Source organism: Pinus tabuliformis, chromosome 6 (genome assembly GCF_031772625.1).
Source record: "Pinus tabuliformis cultivar Carrire ecotype Pingquan chromosome 6, CPIR1, whole genome shotgun sequence".
NCBI classification, from domain to species: Eukaryota; Viridiplantae; Streptophyta; class Pinopsida; order Pinales; family Pinaceae; genus Pinus; species Pinus tabuliformis.
In genome coordinates, this window is record NC_142292.1 from 1,537,871,787 (window position 1) to 1,537,897,915 (window position 26,129).

At 40.7% G+C, this 26,129-nt stretch overlaps 1 protein-coding gene across 16 annotated transcripts in view; it reads left to right on the forward strand.

The window, feature by feature from the left end:
- The first annotated feature begins 526 nt into the window (after positions 1-526).
- Positions 527-26,129, forward strand: part of EMB2739 (embryo defective 2739) — a 101,735-nt gene continuing 76,132 nt past the window's right edge. For 10 of the 16 annotated variants that reach the window (XM_089428587.1, XM_089428563.1, XM_089428553.1 and 7 more), the window contains exons 1-2: positions 527-4,521; positions 5,585-5,700. In XM_089428587.1, coding sequence (XP_089284713.1) covers positions 736-4,338 — 3,603 coding nt within the window. In that variant the 5' untranslated portion in view covers positions 527-735 and the 3' untranslated portion in view covers positions 4,339-4,521; positions 5,585-5,700. Of the gene's footprint in view, positions 4,522-5,222; positions 5,282-5,584; positions 5,701-26,129 lie in introns of all 16 variants that reach the window. The other 6 variants (XM_089428634.1, XM_089428620.1, XM_089428606.1 and 3 more) reach the window with 3 other exon arrangements.

Genomic DNA, 26,129 nt, shown 5'->3' on the forward strand with positions numbered 1-26,129 from the left:
AATTTTATGACGAAGTTTTCTTGTGATAAATAATATATATATGAATGAGATAAAATTTCGTTAAATAAAATTTTATTATTATAAATAATATATATATATATATATCTCATAAATTTTATGCTTCACATGAATGAGATATTTTTCTTGAGTTGTTTTTAGTGCGATTTTTTAGACTTTCGGCCAAAATTTTTGAAGTAATTAAACCAGAAAAATCTATTAAAAAAACTTCCAAAAAATCACAATAAAAACAACTATTATTTTTATTTAAAAAATACAATAATTTTTTTTATTATTTTTATTTAAAAATACAATAATTTAAATAATTTAAAATGGGGAATAAAATTTTATGACGAAGTTCTCTTGTCATAAATTAACATGGTTATGACATAATTTAATTAACTCCCCAAAACAAACAAACAGGTGTCATAATGTTGCGTCCACACTTGAACTTTTAAATTTTGAATTGCAGATAAAAATCAGTCATAATTTAATTAACTCCCCAAAACAAACAAACAGGTGTCATAATGTTGCGTCCACACTTGAACTTTTAAATTTTGAATTGCAGATAAAAATCAGTCCCGCAGATACCAGGGACACGGTAGTCAAAGCAAAAATTCGTGCCTAGGTGACTTCAGGAGTTTTGAAGCGATGTCAGTCGAATTAGTTCCGTTGCCGGAACCAGTAGCCGGTGTCGAAAGGAAATAGGGAATTGGCGGTAAGCTAACCGGAGGCGGAATGGCCTCCAAACTAATCCGCAGGTCGCCCTGCGAGGCCGAGGACGCATTGGAAACCCTATTGCTCCAATCCTTCACAGATTTGCAATCCCAACTAATACCACCCTACCAACTCACTCTGCATACTCCGCAAGAATACGCGCGCTTAATGCAAGCTCTTCTCTATGCCATCTTAACCCAACCACAATCGGGCCAAACCCATGTTACTCACCTCAAGGCAATAGTCACAGATGGTTACGCTTCACTGGTCCATTTACTCATAAGACTTGTGAATGAATCGTACCCCAAGCTTGTGGAGCAGACAAAACTTCAAGTCATCTGGGTTTTCCGGCAGCTTGTGGAGTTATGCGCTTCGGATTCGGAAACCCTTTGCCTCGCCCTGCTCAGGAGAATTGCTGGTGGAGATTTGTCTCAGGGTAATGTCTGGTTAGCCCTCGAGTTACTTCACGTGCTTCATAGTAATTGGGGCTGGGTCATTGCCAATCCGGGGCTTGTAACAGGCGCATTGTTTACTTACTTGAGATTATTGCCTGATCATTGTAGGTCTAGGAGTCAGTTATTGAATGTTCTGAAGAAGAATGAAATTGATTTCTGTGTTCGGATTTTGAGGGAATGCTTCCAGAACTGTCTTTCTATTGGAAGGGACCTGGTGCGCCTCTTGCAGGATGTGGGTTGCATTCCCGAGTTTGAATTAATATGGAAAGATTTGTTAGGGAATCCCGGGGTTTTTAGGGTTCAGGGTTTTAGGGACGTTTCGCAACTCTATTTATCGCGTACTCCCGTCCGGTACCTGGTATCCAGGATTACACCTGAGATGGAAAACCAGGTCAGGTTTATGCTAACATATGTTAAATGGGGTAATCAGAGAAGGTATCAGACATGGTTTGCGAATAAATTCTTTGTCGCGCCTGAAAGTGAAACCCTGATCCCTGATCTCGTTCGCTTTATCTGTTGCGCGCATCACCCGCCAAATGAGATTCTTCAGTCTGATATTATTTCAAGGTGGGCGATCGTGGGTTGGTTGTTGAAGTGTTGTAGAAGCAAGCATGTAGAGGCAAATGCGAAATTGGCTTTGTTCTACGACTGGCTCTTTTTTACGGATAAGATTGACAATCTCATGAATATCGAACCTGCAATTCTTCTTATGGTGCATTCTATTCCAAAGTATATCGATATTACCCAATCTCTTTTGGATTTTTTGTTTCTTCTCATGGAACATTATGATCCAAACAGGAAGGAACTTATTTGGCGAGGCATATCTAGTTCATTTGAAATATTGATAAGAAAGGGTGTAGTACGGTCACTGGAACCAATATTGTCTTGCAATGTTATTGCCCCTTTACTTCGAGAGAAACTGACAAGCTTCCTTTCATTAGCACACTCCAAAGTTGATCACAATATTGCAGGAAAAATCGAGAAAGCAGAAGTAGAGATGGGCACGGTAAATAGTAGAAAGCCAGCCGATGGATCTCCAACACCAGTTCAAAATTTAGTAGCTTCAATGTGTCATAAAGGGAATAATTTTCAGGTTCCAGAGATAATGACCAAGGATTCACGTCAAATGAGAATAGAGGATTCTGGATCTCAAACACCAGCTCAAAATTCAATATCATCACACTGTCATAACGGGAATCAATTCCAGGTTCTGGAGACTATGACAAAGGATTCACGTGAAATGACAATAGATGATGCTGGATCTGAAGCCCCAGTTCAAAATTCAGTATCCTCAGTGTGTCCCAAAGTGAATAACTTCCAGGTTCCAGAGATTATGACAAAGGATTCACGTGAAATGAGAATAGAGGATTCTGGATCTCAAACACCAGTTCAAAATTCAGTTTCTTCACTGTGTCATAAAGGGAATCACTTCGAGGTTCCAGAGATTATGACAAAGGATTCATGTGAAATGAGAATGGATGAGGCTGGTGTTGATCAACCAAAAAGAAGGCGGGTAGATGTTTCGAATACAGTGTGCATGAATGATCTGCTAGAAAAGTTGAAAAAATCAGATGAAATGGCTGTGGATGTGCTTGAAAAAATTCTTATCTCATTCTTGGGCATTCCTTATCAGACAGTTGATGAGACAGCAGGACACTATATTCTTCCCATTGTTTTGGATGATTCTGCGGAAACAAGAAGAAATTTGGCTCTCCAAATAGCAAATGCATTCCAAGTAGCCGGGCACGAGATGTTTTCACCACTCAAGCATGCACCAGATGTTTTAGAAGCAGATGAAGTTATGTCCGCAACTGCAGTGGTTCTTTGTATCTATATCTTGTCGCGTCACCCAAAATTGCGAGAAATGCTTTTCATTTGGTCTAATAATGGTTTAGCGGTTGGTCCTCGGTTACTATGCTATGCCTCTAGACTTGCCAACGAGCTGGAGCAGATATCAGGGCCCAAAAGTACTATTGGTTACCATTCCTCGAGTCAAAATTTGAAAGGTGAAATGGCTTGTTTTAATGATCTTGATGTTATATTCGCCGATGCGATGGAAAAAGAGGGTTGGTCAAGACAGAAAGACATGGATGAAACCGTTGGCCGAAATCATAGAATACAAAAACTGTCTCCACTGAAATGGCATGCTGAAAAGTACTCTATTTCTGGTATTGCAAGAGAGCACTCATCAAGAGGTAGTCAACATTTAGAAAACATGGGTGTGAAACAATTATCCCTTTTGGTGGAGGATGCTTTTGCAGCGTACAAAGAGTTTCTTATGTGCACTCATTTCACTACACCTCCGCCTCAGGTACTAGATTCACACCAAAGCAAGATGCTATTGGTAGAAAGATCAGATGGGTGTTCAGCAAAAAGTGTGTTGACTGGTGATCGAGATGCGTTTACAGCATTTTTGAAAGATTTGAGAATATGTTGTTTGTGGAATGTTAGCAGGTTGCTTCAGGTGTTTCGAAGCATTTTTTGTTACCTATCAGATTTATCCACTGGAAGAGAAGACGTCATTAAATTGCTTGTGTGTTTTTTGGTCCCTTCAGAACTTTTGAAATTTGAGATCAAGCTAGGTCTGAAGGAGTTTTCCGTTTTTGGAGAGGATCCTCAAAATCTTTGTAGTTTAGTTAAAAACTCTCTTGACTGGGATTTTTCAGAGCAAAAAATTTTCTGGCAGTTGCTGATGTCCGAGGTACAAGTTTGTGTGGTTCCACTAGTCATGCCATTGTTGGCATTTTGTGCTGAAGCTTTGGATCCTTTGGTCCATGCTGGTGCACTTTCTGGCCTGCTAACGGTCTTAAGGTCCCAGTCTCCTTCAATTGAGCTTGTGAATGCACTCCTTTGTCTACCTAAAAGATTTGCAAAGTTTGCAGCTACAGTAATAGCAAGTTGGTCTGTATTGGATAGGTCAAAACTGTTTATATGTCTGACAGACTGGACAGAAGTTTGTTTGAGCAGCATGAGAGATACGGAAATGATGATGACCATCAGATTTTCAACTGAGAAGGTGAATTTGGCTGCTGTCAATGCAGTGATATCTTTTTTTGATAGGCATGCCTCAAATGAGAAGACAGATTCCAACAATTTGAAATTTTCAAATCTTTCAGGAATCAGGGCCAGTTTGTCAGAATTGGCTGGCAAATTGGCCTTAGAGAAATAGGCACCACAAACAACAGCTTTGGCGTGGAAATTCAGAAGGAAATTGGAATCTGATTATTGACTTTGCTTGGAGCTAGGCTATCCAGATGCTTGAGTGGATTGAACTTGCTCAGTTCTTGTGCAGCATTTGTATCATGTTAGATTGCTGCTTCCCTCATCACTTCACTGCAAGCTGTTCCTACAGGTAACAACAAGCTTGCTTTTGTAATCCAATTCTAAATTCTTGCTTGATCTTCCCTGATATTTATCGTACAGTAATCCAACAGAAGATGCTCAACTTATATGTATGAATATATGAGCACCTGGTTGTGTAGTCACTTATCATTTCAAGTTTTGAGGCATGACTAGTTTTTCGTATTCCAAGACGTGAGGAGTTATTTTCTTACAAACATTACACTGATATTTTCATTAATCCCTTTTTAGTAAAGAAAAAATGCAGGGTCCAGATTCAAATGAGGAACATCAGTTATAGAAAAGAGGCCGCGAAGAGAAAACTGAGGGTTGAAGTAGATGATTATTTAAATCATACAGTCTATAACGCAAGAGTCATTGCCTTTGTTCTTACAGCTAACTTCCCATCTCTGGTTCTCCTATTCTGAGTTTTGCTATAAATTTTTTGGCCTGCCGTGGTTTGTTCTTGCCCAAACTAGGAAACTGGTATTTTTATTTTTAAATGATTTTGTGCTGGAGAGAAATCAATGTTTCAAGGATTAGTTTTGCCATTAATCTAATGGGATATACTCTACCACCCAGAGGTATATTTTTTGCTTGGCTATGTTAGAGTACTGGTGGCCTCAAGCCCTCTCTGCAAACAGATTGGTTTGATGGGGAAGATGAAAGTAAAATGCTTAAAAATAATTCCTTCTTTAATTTCTGATATTTCAGATTCTGCAGTGCCAACTCTTTCCACGCCTTCGGATATGAGCTTGCTTTCTGCAATTTAGGTTTGAACTCCATCAAAGCAGACCAGAGGCAACTATCACACACAAACAATTTCATTAATTCAAAAATCTACTTCTGTTTTTTCTCTCGTGTCCAACCCTAAATTCATCAAAAGCAAATCTACGTTCTAATTTGTTTTCTTGTGTCCAACCCTAGATTCATCAAAAGCAAAAATAGAGGATTGATTGATTCGGGAGTTGGGGTTAAAGCTTAAAATAGATATATGCTAGCTGTATAGTTATCTATCCAGGAAAGCTGTCTGTCAACTTCCAATTGATATCTGCGTTTGATTGGGAATATATTAGGTTTTTGGGCAAAGTTCCAAGACACATCAAGGTGGGATACAGATACACAGGGAGGTACAAAAAGGCGAATGGATACAGAACAAAGAACAAGGGCAAATCCATGGAGAGTCTGTGTGGTAACATTAACCTAACCATTATAACCAAAATTGGATAGATTTTTTAATTTTATTGGGCATGTCTTTTAATTTTTTCAAGTTTTAGATGCCATCAGGACCTGCTAATTTCTTTATTACAAGGAATATAATCATATTTTTGTCAAATTTTCCTTGTTTTTGGGTGTATTGAAAGTAAACACGTGATTTGGGCATTAGTTTTTTCGCAAGTAATGGGTCAATAACCTTTTCCACATCCTACTTAGACATAGTACCTGAAGATGGAATGTGTTCCGTGAGTTCTACAACAGTTTTGAAATTGGTAGTATAAGCAGGGATTAGGAAGCTGATTAACAATTCTTTTAAGATCCTTTGTTAACTCTTTAGCAACTGATCTCATATTTATCTGAGAGGTCAACATTGCCATTTCCTAGGAAACCTTCAACCCTCTTTTTAATTTACTCAAGATCTTTTGACATCTGTTCAACCTTTCTGCAACACGTTGTCTCTATAAATCTGTTTGTTGTTGTTGATGGACCGACCAGTTTTGTATTTCCTGGCAGCAATTGTCTTTGGGTGTTTTATCTGCAGCTTTTTAATCAGTATATCAGAAATCTTTTTTCTTTTTGTGTAAGTCAGCTTTTGAAATTAACAGAAAGAAAATATAGTACAAAACTTCTGCATCAGCAGACTACAGGCCGCTAAACAGCAGGCCTTACTTCAGGAGACCAAAAAGAGAAGACAGAGTAACTGAAAACTAAAAGCCAGCACACCTCGCAGGGCGGCAGAGAACTAGCACTAACAGAAGGACATAAACATAGGAAACCTGGACAGTGAACATATCAACCCGCAGAGAAGAGGGAAGCGAGGATAGCAAGCCGCGAAAATAAAGAGACTGACCGCCGAGGACGTGGAGTCTGAGAGACTACAGAGTCAGATATGTTTAAACATCTCCAGGACCGGTGCAGACCTTGACATGTTGACCTGTCCTGGCTTGGGAGGATTGCCCTGCTGGTCTCCAGTTGGATCTCCCTTCTGCATATCTGAAGGCTTGCTGTCTTGACCAATAACATGTCTTAAAAGTTTAATCAGGACCGTGAGTTTCTTGTCAATAGTGTCGACCTGTTGGTGCAGCGCACTCAGCTTGAATTCACTACTCTCAACGACCGCCATATGATCATGCGTCATAGCTTCTGTGAAATTCTGAAGCTTTCGCAACTGCTCCGCATGTTCTCCCTGAATATCCATTGCTTTCGCAAGAAGGGTCTTCATACGCCAGCTCTCAGCTTGGGTTCTGACGAATTGAGTAGCGCGAGTGCTGACTGTTCCAGGGTCCTGGATCCAATCCACTTCTTTTCCAATTTGCTGGTCTGAAAGCTTGTTCTCCTCTTCCTGGACTATGGCTTCTAAGTCGATAATCTTACGCTTATTCCTTTGCGAGGTCCGCATTTCATATATCTCTCTCGCTTGCCGAAGGTCTTTGTTGGCAGACTTATTGCGGCTGCCCTCCCCTGCCATTGTATTTCTTACTCTCCTAGCGTTTTCCTGAGCTCTATCTACAGAGTGAAGAGGCTCTGTCTTGCTACACGATAAAACAATGCTTTTCCTTTGGCCTTTGATAGTGGTTAAATATCGAATTCCGGGGAAATTACCGGTGTATGATCGCATATCTCTGTGCAACTTGCACGTCAGATCATCATAATTGCTGCGTGATGGTATATTGGTTGGGTTACGGAATAATTGCACCCCCTTACGGTCACCGCTCCCTGCCTGCTCCATATTTTGCCAAGTGTCCCTCTTCCTGATCGTATTTCGGCGGCTCATACCATCACAGATCATGAAACTGCAAAAATCTTTGTCACCTGCTTCTGTCATAGTTGCCCTTATCTCGCTTGTCCTTCGAGGCCTGCTGGAATTTAATGGAGCCTGCCTAGTCAGCCTGTCTAATCAATTATGGCGCTGAGTTATTCGACCCTCCGGTCGGACTCCTCTGCCGTCACCAGATCTAACCCGGAGAGTTGCATGCATTTTCCTCTTAACTCTGGGTTGTCAATATCCTGCCAACAGCTGTCCCACATTGTGTTGGGGTGTTCAATCCCATGATTCGCCAGGTGGTCAGCAACCGAATTTGCATTTCGCCTTACCGCCTGAAAGATGAGGCCTTTCATTTCTCCTAACAGTTTGGCAATATTGTCTGTAACCTTGGCCAGTCGCCAATGTCTTGTAACCTTGCTGGCTGGCGTTCCCCTGTAGATTTTCCTGGCCGCTGTTATGGCCACCTCTGAATCTCCTTCAACCACTGCGTTGCTTGTTTGGTTCATTCTGAGAATCCTTAGTCCTTTTTCCATGGCTGCAAATTCCATTTCGTTGTTGGTCCCTTCCCCTAGGGCTTTACTGTAAATGTGAAGAATTTCCCCTTTATGATTCCGGATGATTCCTCCAATGCCTGCCGAGCCAGGATTGCCTCTCGAGGCACCGTCAAAGTTTAGCTTTAGGAACCCTTCAGGCGGACGACTCCAGCCCCTTGGCACAGTGCTTGGTTTTTGCTGGCACTCTATGGTTCCCATGTTTCGTGCATTGTCCAAATTGAAGGCGTTCAGAATTCTCTGGTCCTTGGCCGAAGCTTGGTTGTCAGGATCGGCTCTGCATTTTACCAAGATTAATTGTCGAATATTTTGGGTTAAGGTAATTTGCGAGTGCTCTATATTTCTGTGCTCATTTTGAAAAATTCTTCTATTTCTTTCTTTCCATATGGTCCAAGTTATGAAGCCTGGCAAGACTTTCCATATACTGTTGATTCTTAAATTGTTTGAGTACTCGCTTGGCCAATTCATAATAGTGTTTTGAATGGAGTCCCTATCCCTGTTAGTTTGTTGCATTATAGTTTCCATCCATCTCCAAAGGTGATCAGCCCATTCACAGGTGTTGAATAAATGGTTCATAGTTTCTTCAGCTTGATTGCACAGAGGGCATTTAGAAGGGCCCTTAAAACCTTTTTTGCGCAGATTCTCCCAGGTAAGAGTTTTTCTCCGCATTAGGAGCCAGAGAAAGGTTTTTATTTTAGGCCAAAACATGGGATCCCAGACCTTGTTGCTCCATTGCATTACCTCCACCTGCTCTGAATGCTCTAGCTGCTCTCTGGCCTCTTTGAGTGTAAAATTACCACTCCCTTTCATGCCCCATCTTAGCATGTCGTTTTCTGTGGTCTTTCTGATTTTTCTTTTGTTTAGATGGTTTAGCAGATCACTTATATTATTGTTTTCCTCAATTGAGTTTTCAGTGTCATGGATTAACCATTCCCTCCATTCCTGGTCGCTGCTGCTGTGGCTCCAGTAATGGTGGACAGTAAACCTTCCCCTGTTCTGGCATTCTCTTTTAAAATCTTCGAGCTCTGGTTTTTCCAGCTTTGGGAGTTGCTGCCAAGCATCTTCCCAAAAAAGGGCGGTTTCCCCATTGCGGATTTCCCAGAAACTATGGTCCTGAACTAAGTTGTGGTTCCTTCTAGCTAAATTCCATATTGGAGAACCCTCAGGCACTTCCTGTAACCTTATTAAGTCCTGTTCGTTGCAGTCGGGAGTGTATTTCTCCTTCCAGTGTCTGGCCCATGGCAGATTGGATTCCTTCAACCAACGCCACCACAGCTTGGCTCCGCATGTCATGTTGATGGTGTAGGGATCTACTAAATTTAAGCCCCCTGCTGCTTTCGATTTGCATAGTTTGTTCCAGGCCACTAGTGCCCATTTCTTTTTCTCAGCATTGCCACTCCACAGAAAGGATCTTTGTATAGCTCTAATTTTCTGGAAGACTCCACTAGGAGCCGGCATGATGGAAAGCAGATACTGTGGAATGGCTTGCAGTATTGCTTTAGTGAGGACCAATCTTCCAGCAAAATTAAGAGCCCTATGAGTCCAATGTTTACATCTTTTCTCCATTTTTGCCAAGATTTTTTCCCAATGAATTTTTTGCCAAGGTTTAGTCGTAAGAGGGGCTCCCAGTTACTTAGAGGGCAGACTACCCTTTCGAAAGCCTAGAATATTGGATAGATGCTTCTGAATGGCTAGATGAGTATTAAAGAAGAAAATAGTAGATTTAGCATGATTAATCTCCATACCTGAAGCTTTGCTGAAGAGGTTTAAAATGTTCTTGAAAGCCCTGGCTTCTTTCACAGTTGGAGTGCCATGCAACATTGTGTCATCTACAAACTGCTGGTGCGTTGTTGCAGGTATGGAGGGAAGTGGATGTAAGCCTTTGATTTTTCCTTCATCTCTTGCTTTGTGAATGAGTCTGCTGAGCCCTTCCATAAGGATCACAAAAAGGAATGGGGAGAGAGGGTCTCCTTGTCTGATGCCTCGGGAGGGGGAGAAAGGTTCAGAGGGGGAGCCATTGACCAAGATAGAAAAATTGGTGGATTTAATCAGAGCTAGGATCCATTTGGTCCATTGTTTGTCAAAGCCAAAAGCATTCAGAATGGCTTCCAGATAATTCCAGTTGACCTTGTCGAAAGCTTTGGAGAGATCTAGCTGCATTAGCATACCTGGTAATTTTCTTGTCTGAAGGGTATGAACCATCTCCTGAGCTAATAGGATGTTGTCCAAAATTTGTCTGCCCTCCATGTAGCCTGACTGCTCTTCCGAAATTAAGTCAGGAAGAATAGGCTTAAGTCTGTTGGCTATAACTTTAGATATGATTTTATATATCACATTACATAAAGCTATAGGTCTAAATTTTTCTGGGGAGTTGGCCTCTTCTTCCTTAGGAATTAGAGCTAGGAAGGTGGAGTTCAGCGATTTGAGAATGGAACAGGAGCGTCTGGAATCTTCTACAACTTCCCAAACCTCTGTTTTAATAGTAGGCCAGCAGGCTTTGTAGAAATTTATTGTAAAACCGTCAGGCCCAGGTGCCTTATCATTCGGCATACTCTTGACAGCTTCTTCCACTTCCTCCATCGAGACAGCTCTTAACAGAGCTGAGTTTTGCTCATTAGTTATGATGTGGGGTATAGCTTGGGTTAGTTCCTCTATGGCCTCTGTTCTTTCTTCCTGCGTTTCCTGAGCTATATGCTTAAAGTGCCTAGTAAGCAAAGTTGATATTTCCTTGTGATTTTGAAGAGTTTCCCCTGCTTCATTATTGAGCCGAAGAATTTTATTTGCACCCCTGTAGTCCAGCGTGGATCTATGGAAAAACTTGGTATTCTGTTCTCCTTCCTTTAGCCATTGGATCCTTGACTTTTGTTTCCAAAGTGTTTCTTCCTGTTGACAACGGAGTTGCCATTGTTGCATCAATGCCTTCTCCTGTTCCTTTGAGTCTTCACTGCTGTTCCCCGAAGCCCATTCCTTATGAATTTGATTTAACTTGCCCTCTATGATGGTTTTTTCCTGGAAGATGTTCCCAAATTCAGTTGCATTCCAATCTTTAATTCTGTTTTTGATGTGTTTTAATTTGCTTTGGAGCTTAAACATTCTGGTTCCTCTGATGTCCAATGGTTCACACCACCATTTTTCCAGCAAATGTACAAAATTGGGGTGAGTCAACCAGAACTTTTCGAATCTGAAGGGCTTGTTTCTAGGGGTCCCTAGGAAGGCTGCCTCCAAAGAGATTGGCCAGTGGTCTGATCCTCCACTGGGAAGAATGTCAGAATCCACTGTTATTCCTTCAAGTAAAATGCTTTCAGAGATCAGAAATCTGTCCAAACGAGAGGCAATCAGCTTCTCTCCTCCTCTCCTATTGTTCCAAGTGAAGGAACCATTTTTGGGAAGGATGTCTACTAGTTTGGCAGAATCAATGAATTCAGCAAAGAGTTCTGCATCCTTATTGAGCCTTCTGATGCCTCCTTTCTTCTCCAGGAGAGAGGTTATCATATTAAAATCTCCTCCCATGATTATCTTCGAGGTGGGATGTCTAAGCTTTAAATTCATGAGAGAACTAAGAAAAGAAAATTTATCTTCTAACCTTTGCGGTCCATAAACATTTATGCATAAGTAAGTTTCAGAATTACCTATCATTTGAACTTCTGTGGCTACGAACGATCTTGTAGCTTCCATTGAGAGGATGCCTACCACTCTGGTGTCCCAAAGAGTAACTATGCCTCCTTCCCATCCTTGACTGGCTACATCTATAAATTCTATAGGTTTACCCAGCCTTTTGCTAATGTTCTCCATTTGATTAATGGCACATTTTGTTTCCTGTATGAACATAATATCCGGCTTTTCTTTTTGGAACTTTCTCTTAAGAAGTCTTTGTTTCGCTTGGCTATTGAGCCCTCTTGCATTCCATGAAATGATTTTCATTTATAACTAGATATATTATTGGTAAGACGGGAAGGCATTTAGAGCCTTCATTTTGCCTGAATTTAACATTAAAATCCCCAAGTCGTGCAATACCTCCCCATTTGTTCTTCGGCCTCTTCTCTTTCTTTGCTTCAGACCTGTTGGATTAAGAGAAATGCTCTTTGAATGATTTCCTGTGCCTTTTGCTATACCTAATCTCCTGTTTTGCCTGTCTAGTTCCGCCTTTTGTCTTGCGATGAATAGATCACTGATCTTCCTTATTTCTTCTTCCGGAATATTTTCCAGTCCTTGAGTTCTCCAATTTTTTTCCATGTCTGGTAGGTTCACCCCTTCCTTTTCTAGAACTTCATTGAGCTCCATCTCCTCACTACCCCCATCGCTGGTTAGCATATCAGTATCTTCATCTCGTTCGTCTTCTAGCTCTTGCATTTGGACTTCTGTTCTGATTAGATTTTCCTCCTCGTCCTTTGTTTTATGTCCTTGCTTGTCTTTTGGCTCTTCATTAAGTTTCTTTTCCCTGTTAGTTCCTTCTGAATCTGTATCAGTTTCTAGAATGCTAAAGGTGTTGTTGGTGATGCCTGGGTCTGCCCCTGCTCTGTTCATTCTTTTCCTGTTAGCTCTTTGTCTTGCTTTTGGCTTTGTGAAGGCTTCTTTGCTCTTTGCTGCTTGCCCCTGTTCTGTTTAAAGGGCATTCTCTGACAAGGTGTCCGTGTTCATGACACCTTCTGCATCGGAAGGGGATTTGCTCATAATCGATGGCTTGATAATAGTCCTCATCTCTAAACTCCAGCCATAGGCCTTCATGCAGAGCTCCTGAGACATCCATCTCCACACAGATTCTTGCACAGGAAGTGTATCTTCGTTGCATCGTTGCTTCTGAAGCTTTGATGAAGGTTCCTAGACGGTCTCCTATTTGCTTAAGCGTCGCTAATCCCCAATAGTCTATTGGAAGGGAGAATAGGCGGATCCACACAGGAACCTGTGTGAAGGTTTCTTTTTCTGGCACAAAGTTGGCCTTCCAGGGTCTCATATAGAGTCCCGCTGATGCAAAGAAGTAAGGACCTCCATCGAAAACCCTGTCCTTGTCCTCTAAGTTCGTAAAAACAACAGTAAAAAAACCTTTTGCCCCAAGGTGTAGTTTAACATCACCTTTAGGTTTCCAATGTTGCTTGATCCATTGACAGAGCGCTCGTTCCGTTGGCCACAGTCCCATGAACTTGCATATTATTGCATGTTCTGACATATGTTCTCTATAGGCTTGAATGTCTGGATCTGAGAAAACCACTCTGAGGGTTTCTATTTTTTTTGGTTTGCATGCTCCTTGCGTCGCTTTGTTGGAACTGGGGTTTAGAGCTGTTGCTTTCTCCTCTTCATCTCGAGAGTGCTTCTCTGCCTCATGTTCCTCTTCTTCCTCTGTTTGGATATTTATTGGTGCTGTGTCTCTTTGGCTTGCATCTGCCCTTTTGTCGCTATTCTCCTGTCCATTACTGACTTTTTCTTTCATTTTTGGGTTGTTTCTTGTTTCTTTTTGCAACTTCTGTGTCCTTTCTTTGCTGGTTCCGCTATTTTCCTTACGCTCTCCATAACCAGTGATTTTAAATCCTTCCTGCGCTTTCTGTTTCTGCATTACAACTTGCTTGAAGGATGGGGTCCCAGTGGACCCCCCGTTTACCATTTGTCGGGTCAGTCCTCGACCTCTGTAAAGTAGATCCGCTATCCTGTCTCTATGTGCTTCCAGAACTGGTTCTGAGCCTGCAGGTTTGAAGCACTAAACCCTAGACCTCGAAGCTCGCTCCTCTCTCTGCATTCCTCTGAAAATGAAAGTATATCAGAAATATTATATAGGTATAAACATTTTAATAATTTTTCTAATTCTTGGACAACACCTGTGATCATATCACAACAACCTGTTTCTGTTGTTTGAAATCAGTAATAATTTTTGATTGTTCCTCAAGTTTCCCTAATGCTTTACGAATTGAAATCTCATAATTCCTCCTTGCCCAATTTGCTCCTAGGTCTGGTGCAGGCTGAGGTTAGGGTTTCTGACATCTGTCTGTTTTAGTCTGGCTGCTGATTTTTTTCGTAAATTTGTTTTGTTAATTTATGAGTATCCTTCAACTATTTGACTATTTTAGTAAAATCTTGATCACTTTTTGCTTTATCATGAGCTAGATAATATATTAATATCGCATTCAGTTTTTTTTTTTCACTTTCTCCTCCACTTAGATGGATTGATTGACTGATTTGAGTTTTGCGTATGATCTAGTTTAGTCTGATAACTTCCTTTCTTAATCTCATCTCATCTTCACTGGCAGTAAGTTGTATATTGAGACATGGTCTTTATTTGCAGTATCAACAGATATGAATGTTTCCTGCTTTTTTCGTGCACTTTCTAATTGTTGTTACAAGGCATGGCAGTTTGCCTCTTGTTCCTGGGAGTAATTCCACTCCCCTTCTAGTTTTTCTTGTAAGGAGCTACAAATTATTGAGTCCAAGATTAATTTATTTTTAATAGTCCAGAGACCATAAGTCAGTGTCTCATCCAAATATTTTTGAGTTACCAGCTACTCATTTACTAAATCTCTCACTTCCATGGTTGGGGAAGTGATGACTGTAATCTTTAAATGTTTTGACCTGATTCCTGTGTTGAAACTGAATAGTTTCAACATAAACATTTGTAAGTAGAAGCCTTTCTGTCAGCCACAGACCACCTTTATCAACAATTTACTTCTTGCTCTCTGTTAGATGTGTGTGGTGGTGAGCATCCTTGAGGGAAGGCCCAGTCCTTTCCTTGGTCATTGCAATATGGTTGCATAGCAAAGAAAACTATAAGCATAACCCAATTATACAACATGACTCAATTTTTTCATACAAAATATTGAACATGTTTGCCTTTCACCCCTAAATGTGTGAACATTCCTCTGATCCAATATGGAACATCCTCCTAGGAACATTCACCCAGAAGTCAATATATCACACTTAGTGCACTATGGGAACTCCATATTGATAGGGAGTTAGATTTTTTCGCACATCATGCAACCAGTCAACAATCCAAGACAATCCTCAATAATTCTTCAATAATATTTTAATCATTGAGAAGCACAGAGCTTTCTTACCATGGAGGTCAAAGTAAAAATCCACAAGACCAAGGAACCAGAGTCCAAAATTCAAATAAGAGATCAAAAGTCATTAGGAACATTGTGTCTTTGTCCAACACAATAGAGCATTATTGTCATGACTCGTAAGTTCATGGGGCCAGTGGAGGCTTGGGAGGAAATCAACAAAAGTAAAAGATGAAGGTCAACATGCTAAAAGAGAGAGAGTTGGATTCATTCCTACTCAGGAATTCTACGAGATATTCTTTCTGGGGGACCAACCCATTCAACTTACACATGAGATCAAGAGATTATAGAAAGGATTCTAAATCATTCAAGGTCTTTTTATTTTTTATATTTTTTAATTTTTTGATAGTTGTTTTTAAGATTCCATATAATTCATTAAAACAAGGCCAATATAACATGGGACCGTAGCTTTATTTTAAAAACAAACATAGTTAACAATGTCATAAGAAAATGGTGGATTCAAACTCATTCATTCCCATGAACGCTTAGGTCTTGCCAAGAGCCATAAGCTCAATCGAATTCACTTTTGGGGAAGGAGTCAATCTGGATTACTTCTACGATCTTCTTATACATCATGTGTAGCCACCATGTGTACATATTAGTGCATATCAAATGACAAGTTGGATTGCTCCCAGGATTGTTCACATCACCAATATAATGGTCCTCAATCAGACTGCTTGGACTACTCCCAAGGTCCTATGCATGAAATAGTGCAATGTCCAAAGGACTACATGAGTCATAGGTTTTTTCATTGATAACATATGCGGCCAATGAGAGCAGAAGTAGGTGCAATATCAAAGACAACCTAATCCATAGGACCATTCATAAATATGAGTATCCATAATGTACACAATTGTTGCTTACCATTCCTAGCACTTCAACTTCTTTGACAATGTGGTTTGTCTTTCAATTAAATCTTATGCTTATTCTTTTGTGCTTAATTAATGACTTGCTCTTGGACTTCAAATCTAACTTTCCATATCTCCATGCATCAAGGGTGGATCAAACAAACATTAAATTAGCTGTCAAATCTTATGGGATTTATATTCCATTTTTTTGCATTTTCCTGGATGGCTTGCTCGTCTATATTTGGAAGAATATAAATATCTTGTTTAGGAGTATTGATTTTCTTTTTATCTTTTTTCAAGATCTCAAGGATTTTCTATTTGGTGGGGCTAAAATCTTGTGAGAAATATTTGTTTTGTTTTTTTCCTTTTCTTTATTTTCTATCCTTTTAGATCCAATCACACACCTAATCTAAAACATGTAGTCCCATTACCCCTCATGTTAGTAGGGGCATATATGAACACTTTGCATTATTTATCACCACCATTTTAAGCCCAAGGTCACAAGTCAAAAGCGATGTTAAAACCGTGTGAGGTCTTGTATTATCCTACCCCGATATCTTTTGAGTCTGTATCTTGTTGTCTTGGTCAAACCATCGTTGATCCCTTGAAGTTTCTGTTGGGTTGCTCTTGTCCTCTACATGATTGGATGGCCTTAGTTGAACTCTCTTGAGGACTCATGGTTTTATGGGAGCCTGCATTTGTAGGGGTGATCACTGGTGTATGGGCCAGGCGAACCTACGTCAAGGTTCACTTATGTCACTCCACATGGTTATGGTCTATAGAGTCTATAGGTGGCCTTGGCTTTGGTGCAATATTCCTTAGACAACTCTTAGAGCATGGTAGTCTCATTTGACAACTTTTCACATTTCTCGAGGTGGTTCATAATTCCCAATGCAAAGCAGTTTTGGTGGTCAAAAAGTCAACATGGTCTCAAATTATGCAATTTGATTGAAGGATTACATGCCACATTCTAATTTTCCAATCAGAGGTGGAAGTGGTTAGTTACAGTTTGGTAAAACTTGGTCAACAGGTCAAATAGGTTTCCAGGTGGTAGAACAAGGGCAACATTGGTTAGAATGATTCATGCATTACGTCAAAAGTGGTCTACTTGTAATGATGGTGAAAGAAAATTTTCCAGGTGGCATAACAAGGGCATATTGTGTAAGAAATTGACATGTAATATGTCAAAATTGGTCTACAGAAGAGAGGAACAAAACCCATGTATTGGTTTCTCCAAATTTCCAAGGGTGTTTGAGATCCAACTCAGGGCATAAACGCTAAAGCTAATAGAACTTTCCATTGACGCGTTGCATAGTCATGAGGATGGGGCAAACTTGGGGGCGACCCTAGTTTATCAGTTTGTTTTTGTTAATTTTAGGCAACAATGGTATGTTCTATGCTTTAGAGCAATTCTACTTCAATTTCTTTATTAGCCTAGTATCAATATTTAAATTAGCAATCACATCAACATGATAGTAAAATGTAGATAGAATCATAGAACATAAACATAAACAATAGAAGACAAGCCAAGACAAGAGGACACAAGCTGTGGCACCAACCAGGGACAAACCCCAATGTGGGAAAAAACTTGATCAAATCTTCTTTTAGTCTTTAATAATTCAGCAGAGAGAGATAGTACAATTTACAAATGTGATAATTTATAACAACAACAAAAGAGCCCTAACCAGAAAAGTCAATGCTGGTCAACAGGGCATATTGACCCTCAACAAATCGGTCAACTTCAGTCAACTTTGGCCTCCAAACATCAAGATAAAACAACCCTCAAAACAATCAAATTCAGCCCAGTCAAAGTCTGGTCAAACAACCCACCTACAGTCAGCCCTAGTTGCAATCAACGTTCTACCTCGATTTTTGTGCCCAGAAATGCGGTCTTCCCAAACAGAGATAGCCCTCACAAAAATGCAGTCAAAGGAGGTCAATGCATGGTCAACGCAGTGAAAACAACAATCTGGAAATTCGGTCAAACTTGGTCAATGTCTAAAACAAAAATTTATCCTTCCTTTCCTTCGTTCGTGGGGAGAGAGTTGCTGCCCAAAAATCCGTACCCAATCAATGAGGAGAGAGAGATGTGTGAAGATGAGTGTGTTCAAATGAGGCTAAGTCACCTTCTATTTATATGCAACGTTGAGGATGAATAGACATGACTGTTGGGCTTTTGAGCCTACATGAGTTTGCTGGCCGACTTTGACAGTTTGTCCATAACATAAATAAGTTCATATCTTCATTTGTACATGTCAGAAACGGATGATCTTTAGATCAATCCTACACCTCTCGGAGAGAGGAATCCAAGAAAAATATCAGCTGTCATAAATAAGATGACCCATGTGGAGTTTGGCCCTAGTTGCCAATTTTAACACTCCCTCTCAACTAGGGAGAACTCCACCTGCTAATCCATCTGCCAATCTGTACTATCTTTACCATCAATGCACTGCTTTGCTCTGCTCTGCTGATCTATGAAGAAGAAGAAGTGATCGAGAATGTATCATACCATTCTCTACTGACCTGAAGTCAGTCCCAATTAAAAGAGTGTCTCATACTACTCTTACTGACCCGAAGTCAGTTCCAATCAAAAGAGAGTGTCTCATACCACTCTTACTGACCCGAAGTCATTTCCAGTTTATCCCAGATCAATATCAGTCATCCTAGCATAGGGAGTGTGGTAGTACATGATGTGTTCATCGGTAGTAATATGGTCCCTATCCGCATTTCCCTACTCATTGGCCATATGAGAGGTACTTCCCATGAGTCCGAGACTGCATGGCTAGGATGTCTTAGCAGTAGAAGGATGAACCACTCATCCTGCCTACATGTTGCTATGGGGTATCACAGGGGAAGGATGAACCACTCACCTTGTACACAACAAACCACTAAGGGAAGGCTGAACCACTCACCCTATGGTTGCTCACTGCCCCAAGAAGTACCCCAAGCCCCCCGGAGCTCCCAGAGCTCAATGTCCATCTCATAGAGGACCCTCATAAGAGGGTCTCTCCACGACTCCAAGTCATTCTCGGAAGGTCAAGAACTTGACCTTCCCCAGGGGCTTTGTCAGAATATCGGCGACCTGCTCATTAGTCCCAATGTGATGGAGCCTTATTGCTCCTCATTGTACCATATCCCGGATAAAGTGGTACCTGATATCTATATGCTTGGAGTGATCATGAAACATAAAATTCTCTGATAATCGGATCCCACTCTAGTTGTCGCAGAGGATCACGGTGGTATCCAACACATGTCCAAACAGCTCACTAAAGAGCTTCCTCAACCAGACAGCTTCACAGGAGGCCATACTAGCAGCTATGTATTCGGCCTCGGCGGTGCTCAAGGCAACCGATTTCTGCTTCCTACTCATCCAGGATATCGAAGCAGAACCCAAAGAAAAGCAACATCCAAAAGTGCTCTTGCGATCCACCACACTGCCAGCCCAATCAGCATCAGAATAACCATGCTACCTCACATTTTTGGCAGTGTATCTCAGTCCAGTGATTGTGCCCCGAATATATCTCAGAAGATTCTTGGTGGCAATCCAATGTATATGATGAGGCTCAACCATATATTGGCTCAATGTGTTAACTGCAAAACATATGTCCAGACGGGAGTTCACCAAGAACATCAGTGCTCCTATGAGTTGACGATACTCAGAAGCATTTCCCAATTCAGGTCCAGTAACACTACCACAACTTTTTAAAGTTAAGTTCCATCGGAGTAGTCACAGGTTTGCAGTCCACCATCCCAAATCTTTCTAATATCTTCACAACATATTTTTCTTGAGAGAGGATTTCACCTGGTTTTTGCCAAACCTCCAACCCTAGGAAATAGTGCATCGGTCCTAGGTCCTTCATCTCAAATCCAGAAGCCAACTCCCTCTTACATTTGTGAATGAGGGGGTCTGCACTTCCATCAGCTCCATGCTTGATTTTGTAGAGCCACTTAGAGGTGACAACCGATTTGTCCTAGGGTCTAGGGACCACATCCCAGACATCATTCTTCATAATTAACTCATATTCTTCATTCATAGCATCCTTCCAGACTTGATGCTTCACCGCTTCTTTGAATGATGAAGGTTCATTTTGAATGATAGTGCTCATGGCGGTCAAGCATCTTTGATACCTGTTTGACTTCTTGCTTTCACAGAAAGTCCCCCTTGGTGCAATGTGTCTCCTAGCATCTTCGAGAGTCTCCCTAAGCCACGAGGATCTCCTTTTGGAGGAGGGTGGCTCATGAGGAGGAGGATCAATAGGATCCATAGGTTCATCAACATCAGGCATTGTTTCGTCTTCTTTTGCACCCTTATTTTCGGTGTCAGCTTCTTTGTCCTTCCTTAGGATAAGAAGGTTGTTGATCTTCTTGAGGGCCTTATCTTCGTCGAAGGTCACATCATGACTTATCTCAACTTCCTTTTGACCAACTACATAAATTCTATATCCCTTAGAATTTTCACTATAGCCCACAAAGATTCCTTTCTTCCCAGATGCACCTAATTTGCTTCTTTTCTCTTTCGGCACATGAAAATATACGAGACTTCCAAAAATTCTAAAATGAGAGACATCGGGTTTCTTACTAGTGAACATTTCTTCGGGAGTCTTGGAGTCCAATGCTTGATGAGGGCATCGATTTTGAACATACACGGCGGTATTTGCAGCTTCAACCCATAGGAACTTCGGAAGGCCTTGATCATGAAGCATGGCACAAACTGCTTCTACAATAGAGCGATTCTTCCTTTCAGCCACACCATTCTGCTCAGGAGTGTATGGCGTTGTAGTCTCCCTCTTAATGTCAGCTTCTCTGCAATAATCTTGGAATTCATTGGATTCGTACTCGGTCCCATTATCAGTCCTCAATATCTTGATTTTCTTCTCGGATTGGTTTTCGATCAAGGCTTTGAAGTGTCAGAACCAGGTGAACACTTCATCCTTCTTCTTCAAGAAGTAGATCCAGGTCTTGTGAGAATAATCATCCATAAAGGTGAGATAATATAAGTATCCTCCCAAAGAGTTTACGAGCATCATACTAGATATATCAAAGTGGATCGATTGCAATATATCTGTGATCTTGCTATTACTTGAGGGGAATTGTCCCCTTGTAAGTTTTTCTTTAGCATATCCTGGACATACACCTTCATGCTCTACTTTGAACTTGGGCATACCTGTCACCATTTGTCTCACATTGGTTAGGGCCTTATAATGGAGATGGGCAAACCTCCGGTGCCATAGTTCAAATTGTAGAGATGTGTCGCAAGACATGGCTCCCAATGGACTTCCGCCAACTTGATACAAAGTGTCAACCCTAAACCCAAGAGTAAAAGCATCTTTAAAATTTCTTTTCCAAACACGTACCTTTCCATCGATCAATGCCGCCTTGAATCCTTTGTCCTCCATAGCTGAAATGGACACCGGGTTCTTCTTGAGATCATGTACATATAGTACTTCTTGCAAATGAATAGTGTTACCTTGATTCAATTGAAGGGTAACATTCCCTACTCCCTTCACGGGATAGGTGGCATCATCTCCAAGGATGATCTCCAAGTTTGTCTCCTTTTCTATCAGATTAGAGAGGGCTTTCTTGTATATGGTGAAGTGCCTTGAGGCAGCATTATCAATCAGGCAATTTCCTAAAGTGTTTGGAGGTGAGGCAGTGGAGAGGGCCGATATAAGATAGTACTCTTTTTGCTTATTGTTAACAACATTTGATTCTTCATACCTGGAGTTCCTTGATTTCTTGGAGGGTCGACCATTTCCTTGATGTCTCGCATTCCTTTTTCCTTTGCCATTGGACCTGCCATTCCTTTGATCGTTGTTGTTGAAGTTGCCCCTGGAATGATTGTGATCATCATCATGCGATGTGTCCCTTTTATTTGGACTCTCCGTTGCGTGGCCAAACTTATTGCAAACAAAGCACCTGCCCTTCCTTCCTCCCTTAGATCCAGGCTTTCCATGGAAATGACCTTTAGACCCTGCATTATTTCTCCTTTTGGCATGAGCAGAGAATGCAGTGGGGTTGCTTCTATTAGAAGGCATTTCTTGCTCCACCATTCTTGTTTCTTCTTGAATGCATCTTGACATCAATTCTTCAAAACTTGGAATTCGATCATTGTTGAGGACGGTGGTTCTAAATACATACCACTCAGGTGGGAGTCCTGCAAGGGTGGTGAGAGTAAGTTCCCTCTCAGGAATGACTTCTTGTTAAATTTTGGTATGTTCTATGTATGCTTAAGAGCAATTTACTTCAAATTCCTTATTAGCCCAATATCAATTTCCAGATTAGCAATCACATCGGCATGATAGTAAAATGCAGATAGAACATAAACTTAAATAATAGAAGACAAGCCAAGACAAGAGGACACAAGATGTGGCACCAGCCAGAGACAAATCCCAATGTGGGGAAACCCTTGATCAATTCTTCTTATATTCTTCAATAGTTCAGGAGAGAGAGAGATAATACAAATATACAAATCTGAGATTTTATGACAACAATAGAAAGTACATCATTATGACAAGCCGGTCATTAAGAGTGTTGTAGCATATCCTGATGCAACATTCCTCCGATTGCTAGCTGCTCCAGCAATTCTGGTTAGGGCACAATATGCAGCCCTAAACTCCCTTGACTGTGATGAATTGCTAATCTGATAAGGACACCTGAAGTTGACTTAAACTTCCGTCATAATCTCCAAACAGTCCTAAGAGAGCAGCTCTATGAAACCCTTGCTATGGTGTTATGGCCTGTGGCCTAACACATAGCAACACTGTAGTAAATTTCCTCAAGACAGTTACACAAACATCATCAATGCATTATTACGTGACTACAAGAACTCGACTTAATTCTAGCACCCAATCTGCATATGAAATGAGCCCTACGTAGATCTGATCTAAGTCTAAGGGCAAACTTCTTCAACACACAACCTCACCTTATGACTGTAACTTCCAGCCTTGCTAACAACCCTTTAATTCAAGCCTTAAGGCTGGCTTATTTTCCACGCTGTCACCTACAACACACAAAGATTTCCACGTTGTCCATCTAGTCTTCTTCACACTGTCAACAGGCTTCAATTCGTTGCGTTAGGGTCTCTCCTTGGCTGTGAATTAGATGTTTCCCTTGACTGCGTATTAGGCCTTTCTTAACTAGGGCCTCCTTTAGACAGCAGGTTAAGGGCTTCTTTATACTGCGTATTGGTGCTTCCCTTGACAGCTAATAGGTCTCCTTTTAAACTGCGGCCATACCTCCTCACAAGACTGCTGCTAGGGCTTCATGACTGCGGCTAGGCTTCCTCTAAACAACGTATAGGAGCCTCCTTCAACTGCAGATATAGGACTACATCTAGACAACGTATAGGAGTCTCCTTCAACTGCGGATATAGGGTTGCATTAGACCTTCCTTGATTGCAGCTAGAACTCCTTTAGGACAACGTATAGGGCTTCTCCTTAGGATTGCGATTAGGGCTCTTTCCTTTAGACCTCTCTTTCCACCAAAACCCAAATGAGTGGAGAGAGATCACAAGAGATGAGTGTGTGTAAAATGACTTGAAGACTCTTCTATTTATAATGCAACGTTGAGGTTGAGCTGGGGTAATTTGCTTGCTGGCCGACCTTGACAAATTGTCAAATAATATAAATAAATTCATATCTCCATAAATACATGTCGGAATCAGATGATCTTTAGATCAATCCTACACCTCTCGGAGAGAGGAATCCAAGAAAAATATCAGCTGCCATAAATAAGATGACCCACATGGAGTTTGGCCCTAGTTGCCAATTTTAACACTTCTCCAATCGAGAGTAGATCATTCTTGATCTCAGTAATCCTCAGGAAATAGGACTGAATATCCTCGTCCGCCCTTCTTAATATCCTTCAACTTATTCTTGAGAAATAGAATTTGATTAGCATTATTAACCTTGAACATGCCGACCAACCTGAGGTAAATCTCCTTGGAGTTCTTCAATTCAAAGATGTAGGCCACCAGATGCTTGTCAATGGAATCCTTGATAATATTCTTTACTTTGACTTTAGCCCTATTGTACTTGGTCTTCGCAGTAGCCGGGGCATTTGAAGGAGGTTCAAGGATTTTACTCTGCACATAGTTCATCACTTCTTTTTCTTCCAAGGTCAAATCAAGGGACATCTTCCATCCATGATAGTCAGATTTATAATGGAGCTTGTCTTTAGCCGAGAAGTAGGATGAGGAACCCATTGGACCTTTTGTCCTTGTCTAATTGTCTTTGGTGATTGCTCTTTCACTCTTGCTTGGGCTTTGTCTTCACCTCAGCTCTGGTACCATGTTAATTTTAGGCAACAATGGTATGTTCTATGCTTTAGAGCAATTTTACTTCAATTTATTTATTAGCCCAGTATCAATATTCAGATTAGCGATCACATCAACATGATAGTAAAATGCAGATAGAACATAAACATAAATAGTAGAAGACAAGCCAAGACAAGAGGACACAAGATGTGGCACCAGACAGGGACAAACCCCAATATGGGGAAACCCTTGATCAAATCTTTTTTTAGTCTTCAATAGTTTAGCAGAGAGAGATAGTACAATTTACAAACCTGATAATTTATAACAACGACAAAAGAGCCATAACCAGAAAAGTCAACGTTGGTCAACAGGGAAGATTTGACCCTCAACAAATCAGTCAACTTCAGTCAATTTCGGCCTCCAAACAACAAGATAAAACAACTCTCAAAATAGTGAAATTCAACTTAGTCAAACTCTGGTCAAACAGCCCACCTGCGGTCAGCCCTAGCCGCAGCCAACGCTGGTGAATAGTCAACGTTTAGCCTCGATTTTTGTGCCCAGAAATGCGTCTACCTAAACAGAGATAGCCCTAACAAAAATGCAGTGAAAGGAGGTCAATGCATGGTCAACACAGTAAAACAACAATTTGGAAATTTGGTCAAACCTGGTCAACGTCCCAAAAAATCTATCCTTGCTTTCCTTCGCACGTGTGGAGAGAGTTGCTGCCCAGAAATCTGTACCCAATCAATGAGGAGAGAGAGAGAGACGGATGTGTGAAGATGAGTGTGTCCAAATGAGGCTAAGTCACCTTCTATTATATGCAACCCCGAGGATGAATAGACGTGACTATTGGGCTTTTGAGCCTACATGAGTTTGCTGGCCGACCTTCACAATTTGTCCATAACATAAATAAATTCATATCTTCATTTGTACATGTCAGAATTGGATGATCTTTAGATCAATCCTACACTTCTCGGAGAGAGGAATCCAAGAAAAATATCAGCCGTCATAAATAAGATGACCCATGTGGAGTTTGGCCCTAGTTGCCAATTTTAATAGGTTTGCGGGTGGATTGATCCAAGCAACCAGACCATCCCGAGAGGGAGCTTCGAATTGTGCAGGGTCTTGTATTCATCACACATAGGATTGGAAGGCCGGAGATGCCACTCCTAAGCGGGTTTGAAAATTACCAAGGAAGTTAAGTTCATAATGTGGGCAATTTGTGTTCAAGACCAAATCCACTCCCTTGATTTTAGAAGGCTATATCGAATTAAGAAGGTGTCAATTTCACGCTCCAACAAGGATGAGGTAAGTGAAGCCATAGGTATAATCCAACAACCACTTATTAAAGAATCTAAAACTTTTTATTTTCTGCAATTAGTACAGGATAAATTAGCTTGCTGATTTTTAATTGTTTATTTATTTAGCAAGCATTGCCTTCGAGAAAATTGGCAAATTGTTAAATCTAAGGATAGGTACTTTCCAGTTTATTTTACACTTGCATCAAGCTGATCTATCTTGCAAGTCTGAAAATTACTTGGCTGTAATAAATTAAATCTGCAATAAGGGAGAGGTTTCAGGCATTCAAGTGAGTTATCCTATCACCTAATCTCTTTCATTTACTTTACTATACTTAAATTCAACATTTCTTGTGTTTAGAGTAAATTTTAGATAATTTCCAGCCATATTTATAATATATATCTAAATTTGGAAGTTTTTGGGTGAATTTATTAAGAGGGTTTCATGCAAAATTTTGGAAAGTAATTTCTAGTTTGTTGGAAATTCAGTTTTCAGCCATTTTAGGTTTGATAGGAGGCCCCAAAAGCCTCAAGATCAAAGGTTACTTGGGGAGCGGGAGTGGGAGTGTGGAGCGACATTTTCAAAAGCTCTTGGTTTGGGAGTGAATTTTTATATAATATATATTTTGATGCATATATGTCAA